Source organism: Dipodomys spectabilis, unplaced genomic scaffold, assembly GCF_019054845.1.
Source record: "Dipodomys spectabilis isolate Male_0828 unplaced genomic scaffold, ASM1905484v1 ptg000370l, whole genome shotgun sequence".
Classification (NCBI taxonomy): domain Eukaryota; kingdom Metazoa; phylum Chordata; class Mammalia; order Rodentia; family Heteromyidae; genus Dipodomys; species Dipodomys spectabilis.
The window spans coordinates 2,573,431-2,598,294 of record NW_024871047.1 but is presented as its reverse complement, the minus strand read 5'-3'; the positions used below and the strand labels follow the sequence as shown (position 1 = coordinate 2,598,294).

Genomic DNA, 24,864 nt, shown 5'->3' with positions numbered 1-24,864 from the left:
GCTGACCACTTTCCCTTCGCAGTCCGCCAATGGCGGCAGCTGACTCTTCCCGCCCTCGCCCCGCCGCCGTCCAGGCCCCGCCTCCACCCACATCTCCGCACGCGTTGCCGTTTATGAAGGAAGCGGGTGAGCGAGCGGAACTTTGGTGGAACCCAGAGATCGAACGCAGTGGAGCTATTAGGGATGTTTTGTGAACTGAACACTTCCTGTGGCGAGAACGTAATTACGTCTGTGACCTCTATGTTCCATATTCCGATTGGCTACGCTCATACTGGAAGGCGGGCTTGCGTCCGGGTCATGATTTCCAATTGGCTGATGGAGCTCGGCGGTCCGTTAAAGTCAGAGTAGCACGAGAAGAGGCGGGGATACGCCAACGTCGCCGCACGAGACTCGGCCTTTGGCTTAGTCTGGCGGGGATGGATCGAGTATGGAGTGCGTGGTACAGGAAGGGCGTTAAAGAAAAAGAGTTGTCGCCGGCAAAGAGCCAAAGCATCGTGGTGTCCTGGCTTAGCAAGGCGGAATGGGACCAGGTCACGGTTTATCTGTTCTGTGATGACTTAAAGTTGCAACGATATGCGCTGAACCGAATCTCCGCGTGGAGGAGCAGGTAATGCGGCCGCTGTGTCGCGCGCTGGCGAGTTCCTAAAAGGTTCAGTTGGCCCGTTCCCCCACCCCCGAAAATGTCAGATATTACCACTTTTCTCAAGTGTGCGGGGAAAGTTGAAGCCAGGCTCCGTTTGTAGATGGAAATCTTGTAACAAATAACGTTTTCTTTCTCTTGGGGAGAGTCCTGGAGGGACTAATGATGCCTCACCTAGGGCTTCAGAAACACTTGGGGGGTGGCTTTCGGATTGAAATTAGGGAGAGGAGGAGAGAGGCTTGTCTGAAAAGATGTGTGATGTGTTTATTTCAGTCTAGTTGGGTTGGGGCAAACTAACAAGGAATATGGGGCTTTTCTAACAGCTTGATGGTGTGAAAAAACGTGTGTCCAGCCCCACAACTGATTTGACAGTCTAGCAATTAGGTGTCCTTTGTACACCTTAATCAGTCCCTCGTGCCCTGTGTTGCTTTTGGATACCATGAGCCTGTCTTCCACTTTGGTTTCTTATCTTCATGTACACCCGAGCTTTTATATATAATAGGAATATTTGTGCAGTGACCAAAATTCTGAGATAGGGTGGACAACTGTAAGGGACTTTTATGACGGTGCTGGTCTGTGGCTCCTTTAGGTTAGGCAACGAACTTCCTCTGGCAGTGGCTACTACTGCTGACCTGATACGTTGTAAACTCATGGATATAGCTGGTAATGTGGGCCATGATGAACTTAGACTGCTGTATGGCATGGCATTAGTCAGGTAAGACCTACATGGGACTTAAGAGTGGGCGGGAGGTTTTCTTTGGGATCTTTCAGGTGATTGGCCTGTGGTAAGCAAAGCTTGTTTTCAGGGACTACCAGAAGCAAAATGCTGTGGCTTGGTTTATGATTGCTTATATTGATATAGGTTTTTGTACTCCCTGCCAACATAACTTTTCTTTCTTTCCCTGTCCTTGTAAGCCACTGTCTTCCATTTTTCTTTTCCTCTGGCATGTGGGGAGGCTTTGGATTGGATGTCCTCTTTGGGTTTCCTCCAGTTTTCATAATCCTAATTTGTTATCTTTTCTCATTAACTCCTCATCCAGAGGCGCTTTTTTCTACATTTTATATTTTATTTTGCGTTTTTAATTGTTATTTTTATGTAGTTGTACAAAGGGGTTATAATTTTATATGTCATATTACCAGTACAGGACCTCTTGAACAGTGTCACCCTTTTCATCATTCCTCCCCATTTTCCCCCTCCTGTCTCTACCCTCAAGTTATATAGTTCAGTTTTTACATAATGTACGCTGAATAGAATGACTACATTTGCTCACACTTCATTCCCCTAGAGGGACTTTCTAATTTCTCTTGACTGTGATTTAATGTAGATTTTGCAGTCTTTTTTTTAGGGGGGGGGGTCCAGTCGTGGGGCCTGAACTTTGGGCCTAGGCGCTGTCCCTCAGCTCTTCAGCTCAAGACTAGCACTCTACCACTTGAGCCACAGCGCCACTTCCGGCTTTTTTTCTTTTTGCTTATGTGGTACTGGAGAATCGAACCCAGGACCTCAGGCATGCAAGGCAAGAGCTCTACCACTGAGCCACCTTCCTAGCCCACAGATTTTGCAGTCTTATTCTTATGTATATGTACACCAACTATTTTTCTTTTTATTTCCTTCATGAATGAATGGTTGCTGATTTGTGAAAGTGAAGACCTGAGCTGAGAGTTCCTGATTTGCAAAACTAGCTCATACCTATGAGGAGAAAGGGCAGGGAGGTTGTGACTGAGTTTTTTCATGTCAAAGTCTAGTCTCATCTCATCCCATTCTCTTTGTCTGTCTTGAGATCCTCATATCCTCTTCCATGTACATATCATCTTATATAGTCCTTTATTATACCATCTGTAACACACATTCTAGCATTTTATGTCATAATTATTTATCCCAGATTGAACTCATCAAGGCCAGAGCAATATCTACTCTATGGTTTCAGTACAAAGCAGACTCAGTAAATGTTGGAGTGGTTGGAATTATCTTTGCTTTGGCTGACATCAACCATATTAACAGGACACTCAGTTGGAAGATTGTGGAAATGCAAGGTGTCAGTAACGCAGCAAGGTATTTTGTATAAAACAGTTCTTTTGGGCTGTGTCACTTATTTCTTCCCTAACCCCAGGTTTGTGAATCTTATCTCGGAGAGGAGGACAAAGTATACCAAGCTCCCCCTCAGGTACCTGGCTCAGGAGGTGCGTATGATAAAATAGCCTTAATTCTCTTTCGCCTAAAGGATTTACAAAATGGGTATGAGGTAAGGTATGTTAACAGACTAGTTCATTACATCACTACTAGCTGAAATCAGCAGGAATTCCTGAGCCTCATTTCCCTTTTTTTGTGTCACTTCTGAGGCTTGAGACACAGCTCCTCTCTGGCTTTTTGGTGGCTAATTGGAGATAAAAGTCTCATGGACTTTCTTGCCCAGGATGGCTTCAAACTGTGATCCTCAGATCTCAACCTCCTGAGTAGCTAGGATTACAGGTATGATCCATCGACACCCAGCTTCCAGTTTTTAAGAAACAGAATTGTTCCCTTAATCCTCATAACTTAAATTTCAGTGGGCTTGTCTAACCCTGCTGGCTTAGAGTGGCCCAGTGAAGCTCAGGAGCCTGAATATACAGGGGACATGAAAGAGGTGGCCATCAAAAAGCACTTACCTTTAGGTAGCTGACAATCTGAAGGAGGAGACAGCTCAGCCATGCTGCAAGAAGATCCTAGATATTCCTACCATGAGTTAGTATGTGAACTGTGTAGAGGCTCAGAGGACAGGTAAGTTCTCAGTCATCAAGATATGTTTCCTGGAAGAGGTATGGGAAGAAAAGATGGGTAATAGGCACTCAGGGAAAAGCAAAGGGAAAGGGCAGAAGGAGGCTGGAGAATGTGATTGTTAATGCTCATTCAGAAGTCTCTGTTGCAGGTGAATGGTTGGTGGTTGGGGGATATGAGTACCTTTCCTGATTTTTAAGACCACCTCCACAGAGCAGTAAAACTGAGCAAGAGACCCTTTTTTTGTGCCAGTCCTGGAGCTTGAACTCAGGCTCTGTCCCTGAGCTTTAGTGCTAAGGCTAGTGCTCTACCACTTTGAGTCACAGCTTTACTTTCAGCTTTTGTTGATTAACTGGAGATAGGAGTTTCACGGCTTTTCCTGCCCTAGGCTGGCTTCAAACTGTGATCCTCAGATCTCCGCCTCCTAAGTAGGATTATATGTGTGAGCCATCAGCATTGGGCTAAGAAACCCATTTTTAACCTTAACTGTTAGAATGACTAGGGTCTTCTACCAGAGAATCAGTTTCTTTTTGTTGTTGTTGTTGTCAGTAGTGGGGCTTGAACTCTGGTTCAGCTCTTCAGCTCAACCCTAGCACTCTTCCATTTGCGCCAGCTTTTTCTGTTTATGTGGTGCTGAGGAATCGAACCCAGGGCCTCATGCATGCAAGGCAGGCACTCTACCACTGAGCCACCTTCCCAGTCCCCAGAGCATCAGTTTCTATATCTGTAAAGTGAGAGGAGATGTCAGGCTAATTTATCACTGGGTTCCTTTCAGCCTTTGCATTTTTTAATTTTTATACTCATCCCTCAATTCCACTCAGATAAACATTCCAGATTGGATTGTTGAACTTCGCCATGAATTGACTCACAAGAAAATGCCACATCTAAATGAATGTCGCAAAGGTGAGTCTCCACCTTTGAGGAGAGTATAAGTATCATGGTTAAGCACTGGAGCCTGGACAAAGTGGAATTTGAGGTAGAGGGATTGTAGGAGAAATCTTACCAGGATTCAAAGCCAGGAATAAAGTGAAACAAATCAGTTACTCGCCTTGGGCACAACATTTAAGGGTCTGTCAAGTCTGATGATCCAGATAAATAGTACTGGGGCTCAATATGAGGATTTGAACTAAGGGCCTTCCATTTGCTAGGTGAGCTGCTCTATCCCATGAGCCATACCCCTGTGGTAAATGGCATTTTAATGTGAAAAACTATGTGATGAACAAAGTTTGCAAAATAAAAACAAAATTAGACTTACTGAGTTCTTTTGCCTTAGGCTTTGTAGGATACTGATCTTATTTTGTCTTGATACCTTGAATAGTTTCTTAGCCTCCTCTTAAATTTTGCACTTGAGGTAATACCTCTCCAGCTTCACTATACAGCAGGGACAGCAAGATGAGACACATGAGCCATCAACAGTGTCATATATCTAGGAGATCTTTGGACATTCTACCCATCTCAATTGGAAACCCATTATTTAGAGACAGAAGGAAGGATTGTGGTTTAAGGCCTGCCTGAGCATAAAAGTTTGTGAGACGCCATCTCAACCAGTGGCTGGGTATGGTGGTGCTTGTCTATTATCCCAGCTTTGGGAAAAGTACAATGGCTCGGTGCGTGGTGTAAACCTGAAATCCCCAGTAACATGGAAAAGCCCAAACAGGCATAAAGCAGGAACCTACTTGAAAATAGCCAAGGCAAAAAGAAGTTAGCGGCATGGCTGAAATGGTTAAGCACCTGCCACCAAAAAACAAATGAACAACCTGGTGATTTAGTTTGGCTTTGGCTAAGGCTGTGTGGGACTGAGTCCCAGTTTCTTACTTAACATCACTTGCTGTTTTTAGCATCCAATGTCAGTGTAATTTGTGTTCTAGGAAAGATGCTAGCAAATAGGAGAAAACAAAAAGGGATAACTCAGACTCAGGAGGATGAGTTTTTAGAGGCCCTGTAGTTGCTAGGCATATGCTCTACCACTTGAGCTACACTGTATATGAATGATTACTAGACTTTCCCATTGCTCACAAGATGAGGTTGGAGGGCCAGAGAGCTGGGGACCTGCTAGTTGCTTGCTTGCAGCTGGTTCTATGCTATTGCCTTCTTTCCTTCTTCAGGCTGCCAGTTTGTGCTGAAATGGCTCCAGAACACCTACTGGTGCCATCAGTTGGAGAACAGTATGAAAGATACTTTGGAGTTTGAGGAAGAGAAGATGGAGATAGGAGAAGATTACCAAGAAGATAATCTAGGAAATGCAGGAGGAAACCCCAGAGGAAAAACTGGAGGAAACCAAAAGTCTAACACCAGAAGAAACTCTGGAGGAAACGCAGAAGGAAACCCCGGAAGATATTCCGAAGTAAATCTTGAAGGAATCCCTGGAGGAAATATAGGAGGAAGCTCCAGAGGAAGCTCCAGAGAAAACTCGCGAGGAAACTCAGGAGGGAATCCCAGAAAAAACCCAGGGGATATGGGAGGAGACATAGAAGAAGAGGAAGAAGATACGAATGTTGATGATGAGCAGAGATCTGAGTCTAAGGATGATGTAAAAGGTGCAGAGTTGGATGTCAAGGATGATGAAAACACAAAAGGCAGTGAAGTGGTGGATTCTCGAGGGAAAAGGCCTGTGAGACATAAGGAGTTGTATGGTAGGTGCACATGAATGTGGATAAAGAGGGAAGCATGAGCCTGGATATTTCAGACTAAGGGTCAAGCACTTGTTACTTCGTAGGCTTGGCATTTGCAGTAGCCTGTGGTGAGTTCTAGCTTGAAAAATTACTATCACAAACCATCTTGCCCAGTTTCCATAGCCAAATCATTGTCATATTTGCCTCTTAAATTATTTCCCTTGAGTTTTGTGAAATAGGTCAAAAAGGAATATTAGTTTTCAATTCACAGCTCATGAAATGAAATGAGACAGGCTCACAATCCCAGCTGAGCTAGGCTGGTTGCCCTACCTGTCTCCTCATTCTGTTTTCAGAAAGAGCCTGTCAGCTGCTGATATCTTATGAAGAGGAACAGTTTAAGGTAAGGAATTGCCCTTGAGCTGGCATACTCTCATTTGCTCTAGCATTTATTCTTGCCAGCTACCTGAGAGAGAAAGAAGTTAAATTCTTTTTTTTGGGGGGGGGGGGTCCGGTCGTGGGGCCTGAACTCTGGGCCTTGGCGCTGTCCCTCAGCTCTTCAGCTCAAGGCTAGCACTCTACCCCTTGAGCCACAGTGCCACTTCTGGCTTTTTTTCTTTTTTGCTTATGTGGTGCTGAGGAATCGAACCCAGGGCCTCTGGCATGCAAGGCAAGCGCTCTACCACTGAGCCACCTTCCCAGCCCAGAAATTAAATTCTTAAGAAGGAATTTGAGAGAAAAGTGGCAAAGCATGAGGGAACTTCTCAGAAAGAGAGGGGGGAACTAGGACGGAAAGAAGAGGTATGGAGTCCATTAGGGTCATCCACACCAGTGGAAGAGAGTAGATGATGAAGTTTGTGGATAATCTTCCCTTTGGGTAGGAGATAGCTACTGGGAATGGGCAGTTGCACAATCCTACAGTTTTGCAGCTGATGGGCAGGTGGAGGAGTATCAAGAACTTCGCTAGATGGGGGCTGGGAAGGTAGCTCAGTGGTAGAGTGCTTGCCTTGCATGCATGAGGCCCTGGGTTCAATTCCTCAGCACCACATAAGCAAAAAGAAAAAAGCCGGAAGTGGCGCTATGGCTCAAGGGGTCAAGCGCTAGCCTTGAGCTGAAGAGCTGAGGGACAGCGCCCAGGCCCAGAGTTCAAGCCCCACAACCGGGTCCCACCCCCCAAAAAAAAGGACTTCGCTAGATCAGGTCAGCTGAAGGGTGCTTTTTTTTGTTGGTGGTGATGTGGGGCTTGAACTCAGGACCTGAGCTCTATCCTTGACCTTTTTCACTCAAGGCTAGCACTCTTCCTACCACTTTGAACCACAGCTCTACTTCTGTTTTTTTGGTGGTTAATTGGAGATAAGAGTCTCATGGACATTGCCTGGGCAGACATTGAACTGTGGTCCTTAGATTTCAGCCTTCTGAGTAGCCAGAATTACAGGCATGAGCCATCAGCACTCTGTTGGGGGATGCTATTTTGATAGGGAGGGGGTCATTTAACTCAGAAAGCATTTAATTCAACTCTACCTTTTCAGACAAAAAGGAACTAAAGGGGCTGGGAAGGTGGCTCAGTGGCAGAGCACTTGCCTTGCATGCCTGAGGCCCTGGGTTCGATTCCTCAGCACCACATAAAAAAGCCGGAAATGGCACTGTGGCTCAAGTGGTAGAGCGTTAGCCTTGAGCTGAAGAGCTGAGGGACAGTGCCCAGGCCCAGAGTTCAGAGTTCAGGCCCCACGACCGGACCCAAAAAAAAAAAAAAAAAAGAACTAAAGCTATAGATGATTGAAAGGCAGAACCAGGTCATATACAGTTAATGATAGAACCAGAATAAGAACCCAGGTCTTGCCTTCCATATCCATTATATCCCTTCATTCCCCTCTGGCCATCTCCATCCAGATGCTTTCACTGGACATCAATCTTATGACTGAGAACCACAGGGTCTGGTTATTTTTAGTTTCTGGGCCAACGGGAGTTGTGCATCTACCCCTATCTATCCTGTCCTATCTCCTGAGGGGCAGTGCTATGGTCCCCTGGGAAAGGGATACTAGCGGGGTTACCTGGTGGTTTGCCTGGTGTAATCAGCCTTCTGATGGGATCCTCTTTGCTTACAGGTGCTAGAGAAATACAGATATTTACCTCAGGCTGTTAAGGCGTGGAATGACATGTCCCCACATATAGAATGGATCCTGGGTGAGCTCAAGGGCATTGCATGGGAGAACAGGTATGCAACCAGGTAACCAGGGGCTTTCTTTCTAGAGTAAGAGAGTGCAGCCTTATTCACACACACACACACACACACACACACACACACACACACACACACACACACACACACACACACACACACACGTTCTAGGCTTGAACTCAGGACCTGGTCACTAATGACATGTCCCCACATATAGAATGGATCCTGGGTGAGCTCAAGGGCATTGCATGGGAGAACAGGTATGCAACCAGGTAACCAGGGGCTTTCTTTCTAGAGTAAGAGAGTACACACACACACACACACACACACACACACACACACACACACACACACACGGGCTTTCTTTCTAGAGTAAGAGAGTACACACACACACACACACACACACACACACACACACGTTCTAGGCTTGAACTCAGGACCTGGTCACTGTCCTTTAGTTTTTTCACTGAAGGCTGCCATTCTACTACTTGAGCTATAGTTCCACTTTGGCTATTTTGGTGGTTAATTGGAGATGAGTCAAATGGACTTTCCGGCTTGGGCTGGCTTCAAATCATCAGATCTCAGCTTCCTGAGTAGCTAGGATTGCAAAGCATGAGCTACTGGTACCCAGCTTATGTGTTTCCTTTTTAACCCTGAAATGTAGTGCTCACTTTAAAGCAAAAAAATACCTTTTTGGTGCCACTCCTTGGACTTGAACTCAGGACCTCAGTGCTATTTGTGAGGTTTTGTGCTCTAGGCTAGCTAGCATTCTGTCATTTGAGCCTTAGCTCCACTTCTAGCTTTAAAAAAAAATTTGGTGGTTAATTGATGGTAAGAGTCTCATGACTTTTCCTGCTTAGTCTGGCTTTGAATCAAAGTTTTCAAATTTTAGCCTCCTGAGTAGCTAGGATAATAAGCATGGACCACACTGGTGCTTGGCTAAGAGTAATTTTTAAAGAATCTTCATGAAGTGTTTTTAATACATGATGTCAACCCTATCACTTTGTTCTTTACCAGAGCACTAAGTATTGCTTTATCTGTCTTGTTCCTACCTTGCTCTTGGGGCATTCTACTTAAATTCAGGTAGAAGGGACTCTAGGGGAACTTTTTACTATGAACCTGTGGCCATGGTCTGGGGTTATAGTTCAGAGGTAGAACATTTACCTAACATGCATATTCCCTCAGTTTAATTCTCAGCACCAACAGAACAAATGCTAGGCTTTCACAACTAGGGAAAGCTAGAAGATCAGATGGAGCAGAGAGTATAGGTAGGTGGTATAGAATGTAGAGTAGATCTGCTGGGGAGTCTGGACTTTCCCCTGCACTCTGTTCTTTACATTCTTATTAGTTTCAAAGGTGTTCGGTCAGTTTTTCCAGCCTTGTGGGTGAGAAAATAGCATTGTGCCATACACAGTAGTGTTTTCCTGTAGTGCTGAGCAGGAATCTGGTGGCTTCTTTAAGTGATCTTGGTTTTCTTTTTTTCTTTTTTCTTTTTTTTTTTTGGTCAATTTTGGGGATTAAACTCAGCCTGGGCACTGTCCTGAGCTCTTTTTGCTCAAGGCTAGTGCTCTATCAGTTTGAGCTGCAGCTCCATTTCCAGTTTTCGGATGGTTTATTGGAGATTAGAGTCTAATGGACTTTCCTGCCCAGGGTGGCTCTGAACCATGGTCCTTAGATCTCAGGCTCCTGAGTAGCTAGGATTACAGGCATGAGCCACAAGCACTTTGGATATGAGTGTAGTATAGTCTCTCCTGGCACTGGGACATCTTAAGGTGCTTTATTTCCTTCCTGGCCTGGTCAACAAGGAGGGAATCTTGGGAGCCACTAGTAAGAATCAGTTTTCATTTGCTGATTTAGTGGTTTAGATTGGAAGTAGATGAAAATGAGCGATTATCTTGGTAGCCAATGACTTCAACTCCTCTAACTTTCTTCTGGGTCCCTAGAACTCTGGATTATATTTTGTCTATCAATTGAATCCTCAGGGTTTCTATGTCGAGGATCTAGCCAATAGGCCATATAAGGCCTGTGCAGTCATTTGGTGAGTGTTGGAACAGATATGTATGCTTTTTGTCAGCTACTCAGATCCCATTTGCCTGTATTGAAATTTTTATATGGCCTATAAATGGCATAAATGTCCAAAATGGCACCCCTGATCTAAAAGAAAACAGCCAAAGAGAGGAGAGATAGATGACTAAAGAAGAATGGTCAAGGGCTAGGAAGTTGGCTCAGTGGTAGAGCGCTTGCCTTGCATGCCTGAGGACCTGGGTTCGATTCCTCAGCACCACATAAGCAAAAAGAAAAAAACCAGAAGTGGCGCTGTGGCTCAAGTGGTAGAGTGCTAGCCTTGAGCTGAAGAGCTGAGGGACAGCGCTCAGGCCCAGAGTTCAGGCCCCACAACCGGACCCAAAAAAAAAAAAAGAAGAATGGTCAAGAGAAGCAACAAAGATTACAGGACCTAAATTCTGAAATCCCTTTACCATACTCTAGGTTGGACACTCTGTCTCTGTCTCTGTTTCTCTCTCTTTGTTTCTCCCCCCCCCTCCTTTCCTCCCTCCCTCTGTAGGCTATGGGCTTTTTTTTTGCCAGTCCTGGGGCTAGAACTCAGGTCCTGGGAATTGTTCAAGGCTAGCACTCTATCACTTGAGCCACAGTGCCACTTCTGGCTTTTTCAGTGTATGTGGTACTGAGGAATCAAACCCAGGGCTTCATGCATGCTAGGCAAGCACACTACCACTGAGCCACATTTCAAACTGTATGGACTTCTTTTACACACACACACACACACACACACACACACACACACACACACACACACACACACACACACACACACACACACACACACACACACACACACACACACACACACACACACACACACACACACACATTTTGTTGGTTATACTTAGAGTCTGGGCAATTTGTATTTTGAAGCATGTTCAGCCACTATTAACTCTTGTTGTAGGCCTTAGATGGACATGTGTTTGGCAAGTTCATGTTCAAAACCCATTGATCCTAGACACTCTTAACTCTTGCTCCAGAAGGTGTTCAGTTGTCTCCTGCCTCATTTCTCCTAGTGATGCTTTTGGCCACAGGAACAAAAGATGCTAGCTGCCTTGGGGCTATTGCAGGCAGGGAGGAGGAATAGGTGAGGTCTTCTGTCCTCTTCAGTTTACAAAACTAGTTTTCTTTTTTTGGTACTGGGCATTGAACTCTGACCAGTGCTGTGGTACTGAGCAACACACTCAGCCCCTTCCTCAAGTTATCAGTCATTTAAAAATAACCAGTAAATGGATCCAGCATATTTATAGTGGTCATGTTTTTGTTTTGTTTTGTTTTTCCCCTGGGATGGGGGTTTTGTTCTGTTGCCCAAGTGAATCTTCAACTCCTAGGCTGAAGCAGTGCTCTCCCCCACCCCTTAGCCTTTTAATTACTTGGGACAATAGGTTTGTGCCACCATGGCCAGATAAACTCTGATGTCTTCTTTTAGGAATGCTGTGTTGGATGCTTTTCTGGATGATGGATTCCTCATTCCCACATTTGAACAGTTGGCAGCTTTGCAGATAGAATATGAAGGTAGAGTCTTGGGGGCCATTGTAACCTTGAGGTTTTGAGTGGGAACACTAGTGGTGGGCCATAGGGCCCTGGTGGGGAGGATGGAAACTTCTCAGCCCTTTTGGCTGAGCAGGACAGGTAGCCCTGCTGACAACACTGTTGGAGCTGTCCTTAGCTGGCTTGGAATTGACTAGGTGGGGTAAGGAGGGAAAAGTGGGAGAATCTTAATACCATTATTGTGTCACATTAATTGTGATTTAGCCACTGGCTAGAGAGCTAGAACAGCAGCATTGGAAGGGCCTTATGAGGTCATCTAGCTCAACATCCTCATATTACAGATGGTCACACTGAGGTCCAGAAAGGGGATGATATTGGCCCAAAGTCACGCAGTGAGTTACCAACAAAGTTGAAGTCAGAACCAGAGTTTTTTTTTTCTTTTTTTTTTAAAGTCAGTGGTTGGTTGCAAAACCCTAACTGGTTTCTCTTTCTCTGCTATTCTGCTCTCCCCTTTCTTCCTGTTTTGTGGTGGCAACCATATTGGTGGTGGTGGTGGGGGGTCCTGTGCGTGTCCACTCGTGTTCTGGTGTGTGCACGCGTGCTCTCTTGCTTTTGTATTGTTTCTTTCTCGCCCTATTGCCTTTCCACCTTTATCAATGGTGTCCCTCACAAACCAGAAAACATGAACTTGGATGACGCCTTGGTGCCAAAGCCATTCTCTCAGTTCTGGCAGCCCCTGCTCAGGGGCTTGCACTCCCAGACCTTCACAGAAGCCCTGATGCAAAGGATGTTCACTGAACTGCCATCTTTGGGGGACAGTGGGATCCGGGCTACCTACATCCTTCGATGGACCGTTGAACTGATTGTAGCCAACACTAAGTCTGGTGAGAGAAACAATTCTAGCCAAGGGCATAAGGAAGCCTGGGCAAGAGTGTGTGTGCCACTGCCCTCAGCTCTCTACTGAAAAACATTAGGCAGATACCTTCTTAGGTAAAGGTTTATGTTTGCCCAAGTGGTTCTGCACACAGCTGTAGACAACAGACTGGGCTGAGCAAAAAGCCTGCATACTGCCGGGCGCCGGTGGCTTATGCCTGTAATCCTAGCTACTCAGGAGGCTGAGATCTGAGGATAGTGGTTCAAAGCCAGCCCGGGCAGAAAAGTCCATGAGCCTCTTATCTCTAATTAACCACCAGAAAACTGGCAGTGATGCTGTGGCGTAAGTGGTAGAGCGCTTGCCTTGAGCTGAAGAGTGCAGGGACAGCACCCAAGCCCAGAGTTCAAGCCTCACAACCGACAAAAAAAAAAAAACAAAAACAAAAAACCTGCATACCTTTAGCAGTTAGGAAGTATAGTGGGGGAGGAACTTGCGGGGTATAGAGAGAAGGTTAGTAAAGTTTGCTTCTCCTTAAGTCATTCTTTTCTCTTAGGTCGGAATGCTCGCCTCTTTTCTGCAAGCCAGTGGGAAGCAAGAAAGAGCTGGAGGCTTTTCAACTGCTCTGCCTCCATTGACTGGTCCCAGGTGGTTCAATTCTGCTTGGGATCACCTTGCTGGGCCAGCCCCCAACTCCTTCAGCTGTAAGTCTTTTGAATTCCTTCTGGTAAGAGGGTGAGGCCCTGGAATCCTTAGGGCCACTCAGCCCTGAACTGGCCAGCCATTAGAGGACCCTTTTCACGACACTTAGTCCAGTCCCTCTCCCACCGACAGGTGGCAGAGCTGAGTCCAGCTAACCGAGTGGCAAGAATATGTTTTTGCCTAAGATCATTCAGTGTAAGACTTGGCTAAACTGAGTCCAGCAAGAGAATGTTTAGCACATTGGCCTGCACAGAGTAAGTGCACAATTAATGGTAGCTGCTGTATATTACTGAATCCAGGTTTTTTACTCCAAGCCCAGTGCTATTTCCTCTGTTTCCGTCTCAAAGTATACCTCTGATAGTTGCTCAGCAACTAACAGTGGCTCCCTGTTGCCTTCTTGGTGAAGTGAAGGCTTCGTAGTCTGACATTTCATATATTTTTCTGATTCTGGCCTTAACCTATCATGGTAACCCTATACATAAGTCCCCTTTACCAGTCTGCTCTGGGTTCTGGTCAAATGGAATATTGCACTGATTTCTGTAAATGTCTGTGGTTGTTTCCCTTTTCCTTTCTCTGTCATTTTCTGCCCCCCTTCTCCTACCCCCACCACTTCCCTCATTCTCATGGAAGCTGTCAACACCTGAATGATTTTCTTCCTGCTTTCTGGAGCAATATCTATTGCATTTGGGTGATCATCTGACACTACAGCCTTCAACCCAGTGATTTTCAGTCTCTGCTATACCCAGCAGCCCATTTCCATCTCAAAGCTGTTTCACATCTGAAAGCTGACATCCCTGCATCCCACTCAGTGACTACAACCTACAACCTCTTGTCCTGCTTCTCACCCTTGCCTATCCATGACACCTGTTCTGTGCCTGTACTAAGACTTCTATCCCTCCATTTCCTTGCTGCCTTCCTGCCTGTGGTTGGTCACTCATCATCAACACCCTCAGCTCTCCTTATCCTTTGGCTGTGTCTGACTTGCAACCCACTGTGCTGGGATTAATCTTCCAACTCTACTTCCCCTGCTCCTCAGCCTGTTTAGCTGAGTTCTGCTGGAGAAAACCACATAGTCCTGTGGATTGCTGCCACTGCAGAGGTATGATGTTTAATCTTGGGCTAGGCTTCAGTTCTGTTTGTTTGAACTTTTACTTGTTTTCTGACCACTTTCCTGTTCTCTGACTACTCTAAAACCTTACCACTCACTTGAAGTCCTCCTCCTCTCCCATTTCTCACCCTAGCTTCCTCGAGCACAAGGAGGCATTCGACAGGGCCCTCTCCACCTGAGGTCCAGCCCTCGTAAACTGATATGCAGCTGCAGTCAACCTCACCAGTCTCAGGATGAGATGGCCTTATCCCACCTCAAAGCCTGCTCCTCCACCTGTGCTCTGAAACTACTTCTGCCAGCATCGCTGGGGCCTCACTCCAGCCTCTCACTTGCTCTAATGACTCTTGCTCTTCAACTTACAAATGTGCCTGAGTTTTTCTCATCTTAAAAACAAAACAGAATAATAATCACAATACAGCACAAAATGCTTAGACTCTGCATCTTCGTTGAGTTATTGCCAGTTTTGCAAACCTGCTCAAGCAGTCCTCGGTAGTTTGTCTCTTATTCCTCAGTCTGTTACCATTTGTGCCCACCCTTATAGCTGCATTGACCTAATTACCAAGTACAGGGGCCAATTTCTGAGTCTGCTGCCTTAATGCTGTTTACCATTCCCTCCTGGAAAGGCTTGTACTCATTCCTAGTTACTAAGGCACAAATCTCTATAGCCCAGGCTCTTTCCCCCACAATTCAGCCTCATTTACTCAGTGCGTGCTGAACATGGATGACCCATAGACACCGTATTGTGACCAAAAGAGAATTTCTTACTCCCTGTCCCAACCCCAAAGTGATCTTCCTCTATTCCCAGTGTCACTGGTGGTGGCAATATTTACTCTGTCCTGTTGACTCCCTAAAATCTGAGATTTTTGTGTTACCCTTTCTACTCCCATGTTGTTCTCTTCGGGCTACTAGACTGTTTTGAAGGGCAAGGTCTCTGCATTAGCTATCTAGCCCCAGCACAGCAAACAAATACAAGCCTTGGTAAATGTTGATCTGAACCTGCTCTGCTGTATCCTTGATAGCAGTGCTGTCCTTGGTGAAGGCTTAACCCAGTGTCCACAGTGGGAGACTGGATGCCCCAAACATTCTTAATCCCCCGATCCTACTATTCAGGCCTCTTATGGCATTTGGGGCACAATATTTTTTAAGATTAGAAACCGTGGCCTTATAGACAAACTCAGCCAAGTCAAGACCTAGAGGAAATAGGACTGAACCTGACAGCCACACTGCCAGAAGTGTATACTCTAGATTAGAAGTGATTTAGATGGATGAAAAACTGAGAGAAGAGCTGAAAGGGCCTGGAGAGTCAGGATGCAGCATCAAAGAAGACGCATTTGAACTGTTCAAGCAGGGAAAGTAGAGGACATTTCAACATGTACAAGGAACAGCTTGTGTATGTATTAGTGGGAGGGAATGCAGAGAGCAGCTTGGAAAGGTTTGGATAGGTGGCTTTCAAGGTACTTTCCAATCCTAAGTGCCTGCAGAATGGAAGCTGCTGGTCTTGGAGAAGTCTGGACCACAGAGATCTTCTCCCAACCAAGCATACCAGAGGGATGCGACACATGCCAGCAGTAACAGCGGCTCACTTGGGTATGATTCCCTATGCACAGATTCTGCCTTTCCCAGATAATCAGTAAGTTTAGATGTAATCACCCCATTACACAGCATTGATAATAGAGGGGATATTCCCAGGTATTTTGCAAGTAATCAAGGGCTAGAACCCAGATAGCTATCCTTGGTCCTATGCTCTTCAGTAATGCTCCACTAGGTGGTACTGTTGCAGAAAGCATCTATTAGTAAATGAATATAGAACTTGCCCTTTGTTTTTTCTAGAGTAAAAATAAAAGAGAACATTGGTGATTACCAGGCATGGTGCTGTGTGTTTTTGTAGCAGTTATTTCAGATAATTTGACACAGCAATCTTGGGAGGTGGAAATATGATACTCTGACAAGTAGAACATTAAGAGTGTGAGGATTAAAGTCACATTGTTTGTTGACAATGGGATAGATCTGGGTTTGGGTCCTGTGAAACTTTCCATCATCCTGAACTTGTGACTACCTCACTCCTGAGCTTTGAGCTTGCACACTGAGGAAGGAGATGCATTTTACAATGCTTGTCATCCTGTCACCTTAGTGGGCAGGCTAGACAGCTAGAGGTAATGGGAGGGTAACAATAACAGTGAAACAGTATCTCATCAGTACCAACTGCTTGAGAATATTTATTATTAATCACACTAATGGTCCACAGTGAAAGGGCAGAGAGTTTCTCCTTGGCTTTTTCTCTAATAAAGCTAAAAGCTGTTCCCAGCTAACTGCTAGTAACTCCACTTGAGCCAGTGTCCTTCTAAAATATGAAATTAGTCCTGCATAGCAGAAAGGGTCTCTTAGTAGAGTCATTAGCTATAAGGCCTGCCGTCCCCCAACAGATGGGTGACCATACACATGACCAGCCTGCATGCACCTAGAGGGAAACCAGACATAAGTCCCTTCATGAAGCAGGTGCAGTACACATGCATACACCTAGAAGGACAGTCCCTATCCTGCCACCCTGCCCATGTGTTCATCAGTGCTGGTGCCAGGTTGTAAGCAAGTTTGGGTGAGGTATGCTTGTCTTCTCCCAAGAGCTCTGTATTTGGTGGTTGTTTGCTGTTGATGCCATCTGTTTGTGTGTGTGTGTGTGTGTGTGTGTGTGTGTGTGTGTGTTTACATGATGTCATCAGGTTTAATTCTTCTCTGACCCTTGCTGTCAGTCTGTCTGTCTGTCTGTGTGAGCAGCTTCTCCCTTGCATCTCCACTGGCTGTACCCTTACATCAGCCCTCACTGACTCTGACCTGAACTGTCCCAAGAGGCTCTGCCCTGGTCTCCCTGCCTCTAGGCTGCCCTGCCCAGGTCCCCTCTACGTGGCCATCCAACACCTGATCACCATGATGATCATCAGAAACCACAGCTTTCATGTGTGCTCAGAAGTGGCAGGTGACCTGCACCCCAACACACATGCACCTCCCTTTTCAGCCTTCTTTTTCTCCCCTTTCCAGGGGGGCCTCACCTGTACCAAGGCCTCCCTCAGTCTCCTTCCTTGTGCTTTCTGCCTCCCCCAGTTGTTCCTGTAGTACCCACCATCAGTTCCCAATGCTCATAGGGCCTTCCTTTACTTCCTGCTTTGTCTTGTCAATTGCTGCCTTTTCCCCTCTATTCAAGGCTGGGCTGTAGCCACTCACATAAAGAGAGTACATCTTGTCTTCCATGCAGAAGGAGCCTAGCATACTTCCAGGCATATCCTTGGAGCTCAGAAAGATTGTTCAGCTAGGCCAGGAGAGAGGGATCTGCCATTCTTATTTCCAGCCCTGCAGGCCTGTTTTTATATAGTTTTTCAGTGCAGACTAAATAGCTATCATAGATTGCATGCCCACTATGTACCAGACACTGTGCCAGATAGCCTATGTGAGCTTTATTTCCTCATCCCAAGAACCTTATAGGTGCCATTATGATCTTCATTTTAATGAGAACAGAAATGAGGCATAGATGAAGCACAGAGCTTGTTTAGGACCCTATCATGATACTTTTGTTTCTGTCTTACCTGCTCTACAATAAATACTGCCTGTCAGAGGCATGTGTAGAGGGGCAAAGAATATATTCCAAGCCTGGAGTGTTGAGGTATGAAGTAACTTGAAGTAACTTGATATTTTGAATGTTTCCTACCTCATCCCTCTTTTTGCTCAGTGTCTTCAAAGCCATGGGACAAGCCATACCAAAGGAGGATCAGGCGAAGCTGCTGCGCGTCTGTTCAATATATACACAGAGTGGGGGTTTTGACCAGGAGGAGGATGACACGGTGGTCCCTACTCCCATTGGGAAGACTCCATTCACAATAGAGAATCTGTATCGGATCCTCAATCCACCTGACTCCAACTGTAAGTCTGAAGAAAAGGCTCAGCAGTCAGAGGAGCAGGGTAGTCTTCATGATGTCAATCAACAAGTTGAGGAAGAGGAGATGGAGAAGGAGGAGGAAAAGGTCTTGGAGGAGGAGATAGAGGAAAAACAAGAAAAAGAGGAATCAGAGAAGGAGAAGCAAAGGGTCTTGCAGGACCAGATAGAGGAAGAACAGGAAGAAGAAAAGGAGGAAGAGGAAGATGAGGAGGATGAGGATGAAGATGAGGATGAGGATGAGGACGAGGATGAGGATGAGGACAAGGAAGATGAGGAAGAAGAGGAGGAAGAGGAAAATGACATGGAAGATGAAGAAGGGGATGGAGAAGATGAAGAAGATGATAATGATGAAGAGGAAGGAAACATGGAAGCTTCTTCTTATACTACATCAGAGTCTCCCACAGTGATGCAAGCCAGGATCATGGCCCACAAAAGAGAAGTTTTACAGGGCTCTGCATGGCAAGTTGGTTCAGGTAAGGACTCTGATATTCCTCATTGACTTCTTTTTCTGGCTGTCTTCTTTTTTTTTTTGGTGTCATAGGGCTTGAACTCTGGGCCTGGGTGCTGTCCCCTTCAGCTCTTTAGCTCAAGGTGAGAGCTCTACCACTTGAGCCACAGCACCACTTCTGGTTTTCTGGTGGTTAATTGGAGATAAGAGTCTCACAGTCTTTTCTGCCCTGGCTGCTTTTGAACTGTGATCCTCAGATCTCAGCCTCCTCAGTAGCTAGGATTATAGGCATGAGCCACCGGTACCCAGTTACCTCTTCTTTTTAATTAAGGGAAATTATTAATTGGAATGCTTTGTAGAGTGAGACCAAATTGGCCTTGAACTCATTGTCCTCCTGTCTCACACTCCTGAGTTTTTAGTATTAAAGACCACCATGTTTGACTTCAGTGATTTTGGTGGTACTTGGATTTGAACTCAGGACCTTGCACTTGTCAAGCAAGTGCTTTGATGCTGAGCCACACCTCTAACCTTCCAAGTGTCATTTTTTTTCACATGGGGTATCATTGTGTTGCTCAGGGTGATCCTGACCAATTTATCTGTCTCAGCCTCCAAGTAAGTGGCACTACTGCTGATACCACTGGCTCTTAAAGTTGCACCCTGTGGATAGGGTTCAAAGTAACAGGAGGTAGCCAGTATGAAGCAAGTCTGAGAGGCAGCCAAGTACATGGATGATGAGTGTCTTTGTACCCTCTTAGGATGGAGTATGTAAACACCAAGGACCACTGTAAGGCTGCCAGCTCTTTTAGGTAGAGCACATCCAGAAGGAATTGACATGGATATGGGCACTAGACTGGAGAAAGCAAGAGGCAAGGGGATGTATGTATATATTCTGCATATTTCAGGTGCAGTAATTATTTACTTGAGTTCATGAAGGCTGGCCAGTAGTGACAAGATTTTGCTGTATTTAGAATAAACTCAAGACATTGAGTCAGAGAAACTGAAAGTAAGATGAGAAGAGCAAAGAAGGAGTGGTGGGGATTTCAGGTGTTTATACAAGCTCACAAGCCCAAACATGAAAGGTGGGACATAGAGGGTTGCTGATGAAGAGTAGGAGCCTGAATCTTTCTCCAAGGGTAGTCTTTTGTGTGCCTTCATTTGGGTTGGGGAGTAGGAACTTCAAGGAAGGGAGACCCAGGAAAAGTAGTAGACAAGTCTGCAGAATATGTGGAGGGGGTGGGGCCTATATACTGAATCTTAGGGAAGGGAGGAAAACAAGTGGGCCTGATAATGAACAATATGGAACCCGAAGGTGTGAGTAAATGAGCTCCTGGGACAGATGTGGAAGGGCTGGGGCATAAGGAGTGCTAGGTGTGTGTGTGTGTGTGTGTGTGTGTGTGTGTGTGTGTGTGTGTGTGTGTGTGTGTGTGTGTGTGTGTGTGTGTGTGTGTGTGTGTGTGTGTGTGTGTGTGTGTGTGTGTGTGTGTGTGTGTGTGTGTGTGTGTCCTGGGGCTTGTGTGTGTGTGTCCTGGGGCTTGAACTCAGGGCCTGGGCACTGTCCCTGAGCTTCTTTTGCTCAAGGCTAGTGCTCTACCACTTGAGCCACAGCACCACTTCCAGCTTTTTCTGTTTCTGTGGTACTGAGGAATGGAACCCAGGGCTTCATGCTTGCTTGGCAAACACTCTACTATTAAGCCACATTCCCAGTCCAAGCCTACAATTTTTAAAAATTGACACATAATTGTACCTATATGTGAGGTAATTTGATATGTAAAAGAATAGAAACAACTCTTCTTTTTTTTGGTCGTGGGGCTTGAACTCTGGGCTTGGGCACTGTTCTTGTGCTCGTCAGCTCAAGGCAAGCGCTCTATGGCTTGAGCTACAGCACCACTTCCGGTTTTCTAGTGGTTTATTGGAGATAAGAGTCTCACAAACTTTCCTGCCCGGGTTGGCTTTAAACCGAGATCCTCAGATCTCAGCTTCCGGAGTAGCTAGGATTACAGGCGTGAGCCACCGGCGCCCGGCTAGAAACAACTCTTCTTAGGGAACATCTCTGTGATTTACATAGAAACCTGCTGGTCCAAGCTAGTGTGGTAAACTACTGGCCATGAGCCAGAAAGCTGATCTGTTGAGTGAGAGATAAAGGTCCTGAGTTCAAGTCATGGGTATGCACAAGGCGGTCCAGGGTTCATCCTTTTCCGATTTTTTTTTTTTAGCATTATGGCAAGGAGAATTCTTTGAGTACTAGGGAGATGCAGGTTCTCAGAAATAGATCCTATGTGAAAAGGCTCAGTAGTAAATGTGTGCGCGCGCTCTTTCTCTCTCTCTCTCTCTCTCTCTCCCCCCCTCTCTCCCTCTCTCCCTCCCCCTCCCCCCCTCCCTCCTTCCTTCCTTCCTTCCTTCCATCCCTCCCTTCCTCCCATTTTTCTTTTAAGTCCTGGGGTTTAAACGCAGGACCTCACACTTTTTGCTCAGCTTTATCAATTATGGCTGGTGCTCTACCACTTCTGCTGGTTACGTGGAGATAGTCTCATGGATCTGTCTGCCTGGGATCACTCTAACTATTATTCTCAAATCTCAGCCTTTTAATTAGCTAGGCATTATAGACACTAGCTTCTAATACCCAGCATGTATGCTTCTCTTGACAGCACCAGATGGATTTGTGTAAGGATAGGGTAGAAGACTTTCCTTGTTTTATTTTTTGTCTGAGACCAAGACTCGAATTCAGTATCAGAAGCTTGCTTTTGCTCATTGGCTGGCACTCTATGACTTGAGCCATGCCTCCAACCCTGGAAGACTTTAGTATATCACTAAGTTGGGATGTTCAAGTGATAAGGCAGAAGGAGATCAGGAATGCCTGGTATAGTGCATCCCCTAATGAAGTGTCTTTGCATGTGTGTTGGGGCTCTGGGTTGTGAACTAAGAGGGGCTCTTACCCTCTGTTTATGTCGATTGTCCACACACATTGTTGGGGGGGCGGCAGTAAGGATATGAAGATTTCTGTGCCTGTGAATGAGAAGTGTGGAAGGCAGGGAGTGAAAAGGGAACATTCACTGAATGGAGGTATGTGTGATTCTATATACATACTTGGGAGGTGGGACTACCCTTACTTGGAGAATGGATGTTCTTTACGTGTACATCTGGAGCCATGAAAACCTTGTAAGAGATGTAAGGAGCGTTTTACCTCTGACATAGACTCTAACCCTCAGGTTAGAGGTGTGTGTAAATGCATGTGCATCTCTCTAGGTAAGGCCACTAAAAGGGGATAATGACACTCAAGCTTCATGGGGGTTCTGTGTAGATATATAGGAAATTTTGGTTGTTCAGATACTGTGTGGTATTGGTGGATTTGGGGAGAGGATGCTATGGGAATCGTGGGGACCTCCCAGAGGGAAGTAGAGGTGAAGGTGGAAGATTGAGGCAGTGAAGAATCCAGGTCTGAAGATGTCTATTTCTGTGAAGGGACCTGTGTGAGAAGAGTGTAGAGAAGCCAAAAATTTCATACCTTTGTGCTTATAGGTACATATACGAACACACGGAGAGGGAGAAGGGCTGTGAAGGCTGTGTGGTAGGGTGCTGAGGTGGGGGGGGTCTCGTGAGGAGTGAGGCTAGGGGATGCAGAGAACCCATGCACAATAGGCTAAGTGGTGTGGGTGGGTGAACCTGTGCCCCAGATGGACTACCAGCTCATCAGCCCACTTTTGCTACCTCGTTCCACAGAAGATGTACGTTGGGACACATTCCCCTTAGGCCGTGTGCCAGGTCAAACCGGTGACCCATCAGAGTTTATGCTGGACAGTTATGATACAATGTATCTTTTGGACCAGCCTGTGGTAGACCAGAGGCTTCGTTCTCCAAAGTCCAAGACTAGGTAAGTACCCATCTGGGCAGGATTTCTTACCCCCCACCTTTGTCTGCCACTCACAGGAGTAAAAGGAGGCAAAGTGGGGTGGGTGAATAGGTAGCCTGGCCCTCTAGATCTTCCTATCTTTAGTGTGGGTAGCCAGTGAAGTAGCCATTCAAAGCTGGCTTGGCACCCTTCACAGATACAGTCTTGCTGTGTAGGTGGATGTACACGTGTGTGCGCACGCGTTTGGAAGGGAGGGGTCAGTAGCTTTCAGTTAATTTTTAAAGATTCCAGTATCCCACAGAGATCAAGAACAGATGCTCTGATCCAGCTTCTTTCTGTTTCTAATGAGAAAACTGAGGCCCAGAAAGGGGAAGGGATTTGTCCAAAGCTGCATAGAGTAATCAGTATGCCTTCTAGCACTGTGCAGGCATCTTGCTAGCAAGGCCTGTGCAGAACTCATGCTTTCCCTTGAAACTTACTTTGGATCATAGGCATAAAAGCCCTTGGGTCACCATGGAGCCAGGAACCAAGCAACCCTTTCTTGAGAACAATGCTGGTAACACTCAGGAGCCCAGGGGGCCTGTATATTCTGGAATGCTGGGCCATTATGGCCAGGAGAATCCTGTGAGTACCAAAGAGAGAGACCTCCATGGGCCCCTGAAATTGAGAGTCCATTCCTCTGTTGTTTGCCTATTTCTGTTGAGATGTGACTTGAGCATTCTGGAAGAGAGCTCGAGAATCCAGGGGCTCCAGGAGCAGGCCAGACCCAGCTCAAGGCAGTGCCATGGACTCTTTCTGAAGCTAGTGGCTGTTAGGCCTAATGGAGAAGAGAGGAGGCAACTGGGGAAGGTAGTTGGGAGTCGGGTTCACATGTCTGAAAGGCCCCATCTCCCTTCAGCCATAAGTAGGTTGGCTCTGGGTAATAATGGCTGGTTTGATGAGCACCAGGGTATCAAGGGTGAAGTGTGCATAGGTAGAGCTGTTAAATCAGGAAGAAAGTTGCCTCAGCCCCATTTCTATCCATCCTATAGTAAGGAGGCTTTACTAGATAGGAAGACCATTTGCTACCTCTCCTTTTTGTCTCAGCTCCATCCTTGGCTAGGCTATGCGGCCTTCGGTAAGTATTTTCTCATCTGTAGTCTCAGTTTCCTTGTCCATAAAGTCATGGGTAATGGGAGGGATTGAACTAGATCATTTCTAAGGGTTTTTCAGCTGCAGTAGTATAACCCTGGATCTGCTTGAAGGCTTTGCTCTCAGTTATCACTGGAAGGACCTTTGACCTTCAGGAAGCAGAGGAAGCAAGAGTATTTTGAGCTGGGCCAGGAGAGGGCAGCTGTCTCTTTCAAATAGATGTCCAGTCTTGGGATGGAAGCCAGGCTTATCCATAGTCCAAGCATGGCCTTGACCCCTTAACCAGCCATTAAATGTGGCATGGATCCAGTGCTTGGGCCCCCAAGCACTAGGGCCTTGAAGGAAGCAGTCATTCTCAATATCTTCATGAGGCCTTCTTCCTTATATCAACCCACAAAGCTCTGCGTGGGCTTTAATTTGGTTTGTGTACTAGAGCTGTGCATAATACATCATTTGAAAATTCCATTCTTCCTTCTCTCCTTCAACTGGAGGAAGGGCAAAGCTATCCCTCGGGCCCACCAGGATATTACTTCTCAGTTATTTGCCTCTTTATAAAGCAAAGAATGGGGGTGGACACTTCCCACAGGCATACATAGCACTCTTAGCTCTGCCAGAGTCTAGAGTCATCTTTTTCCATGACTGATTGTCCCCACTCTCTCCACAGCACCCTGGGCTTAAGCTACAACAGCAGTTGCACCAGTAGCATCAACCATGAGGGCCTTCTTTGGAACCCTGCACAGCTGTATCGGCTCAAGGCTGGTGTGCAGCTCTTCTGATTGACACTTCAACTCAATTTCCTACTACAGTAGAATTTTAATTTTTTCCCTTTTGTTTTGAAGAAAAATAAACAAGCAACTGTTATTTTGGTGTTTGTGAATTGAGAAGGTGCATTCTGTTCTTCCTTAGCCTTTGAATAGAAGCTGGATCCTCAGGCCCTTTAGTCTACTGGTTTGATTGCTCCTACAGCCAGACTCCACCCATGCCTTCTTCCTGGCACCTGAAACAATTTCTTCACTCCTCCGCTGTAGTATGAGTCCAGCTCCTATGGAACTATCAGGTCCCAGAGGAGAAGCATTGCTAGCCACAGTGCCTAGCCAGCA

At 46.0% G+C, this 24,864-nt stretch overlaps 1 protein-coding gene across 5 annotated transcripts; it reads left to right on the top strand.

The window, feature by feature from the left end:
- The first annotated feature begins 359 nt into the window (after positions 1-359).
- Las1l (LAS1 like ribosome biogenesis factor) lies at positions 360-24,641 on the top strand. 5 transcript variants are annotated; one of them, XM_042666903.1, is made up of 16 exons: positions 360-607; positions 1,230-1,355; positions 2,749-2,818; positions 4,214-4,295; positions 5,498-6,025; positions 6,358-6,404; positions 8,107-8,157; positions 8,382-8,440; positions 11,671-11,756; positions 12,074-12,124; positions 12,410-12,616; positions 13,160-13,307; positions 18,132-18,811; positions 22,504-22,654; positions 23,125-23,257; positions 24,429-24,641. In XM_042666903.1, the coding sequence occupies exons 1-16, from the start codon at positions 417-419 to the stop codon at positions 24,465-24,467; spliced, it is 2,649 nt and encodes an 882-aa protein (XP_042522837.1). In that variant the 5' UTR covers positions 360-416; the 3' UTR covers positions 24,468-24,641. The 5 variants fall into 5 exon arrangements, with proteins under 5 accessions (XP_042522837.1, XP_042522836.1, XP_042522838.1 ...); XM_042666902.1 differs by lacking the exon at positions 8,382-8,440 and having other exon boundaries at positions 8,107-8,216; XM_042666904.1 differs by lacking the exons at positions 8,382-8,440; positions 12,074-12,124 and having other exon boundaries at positions 8,107-8,216.
- The last annotated feature ends 223 nt before the right edge of the window (positions 24,642-24,864 follow it).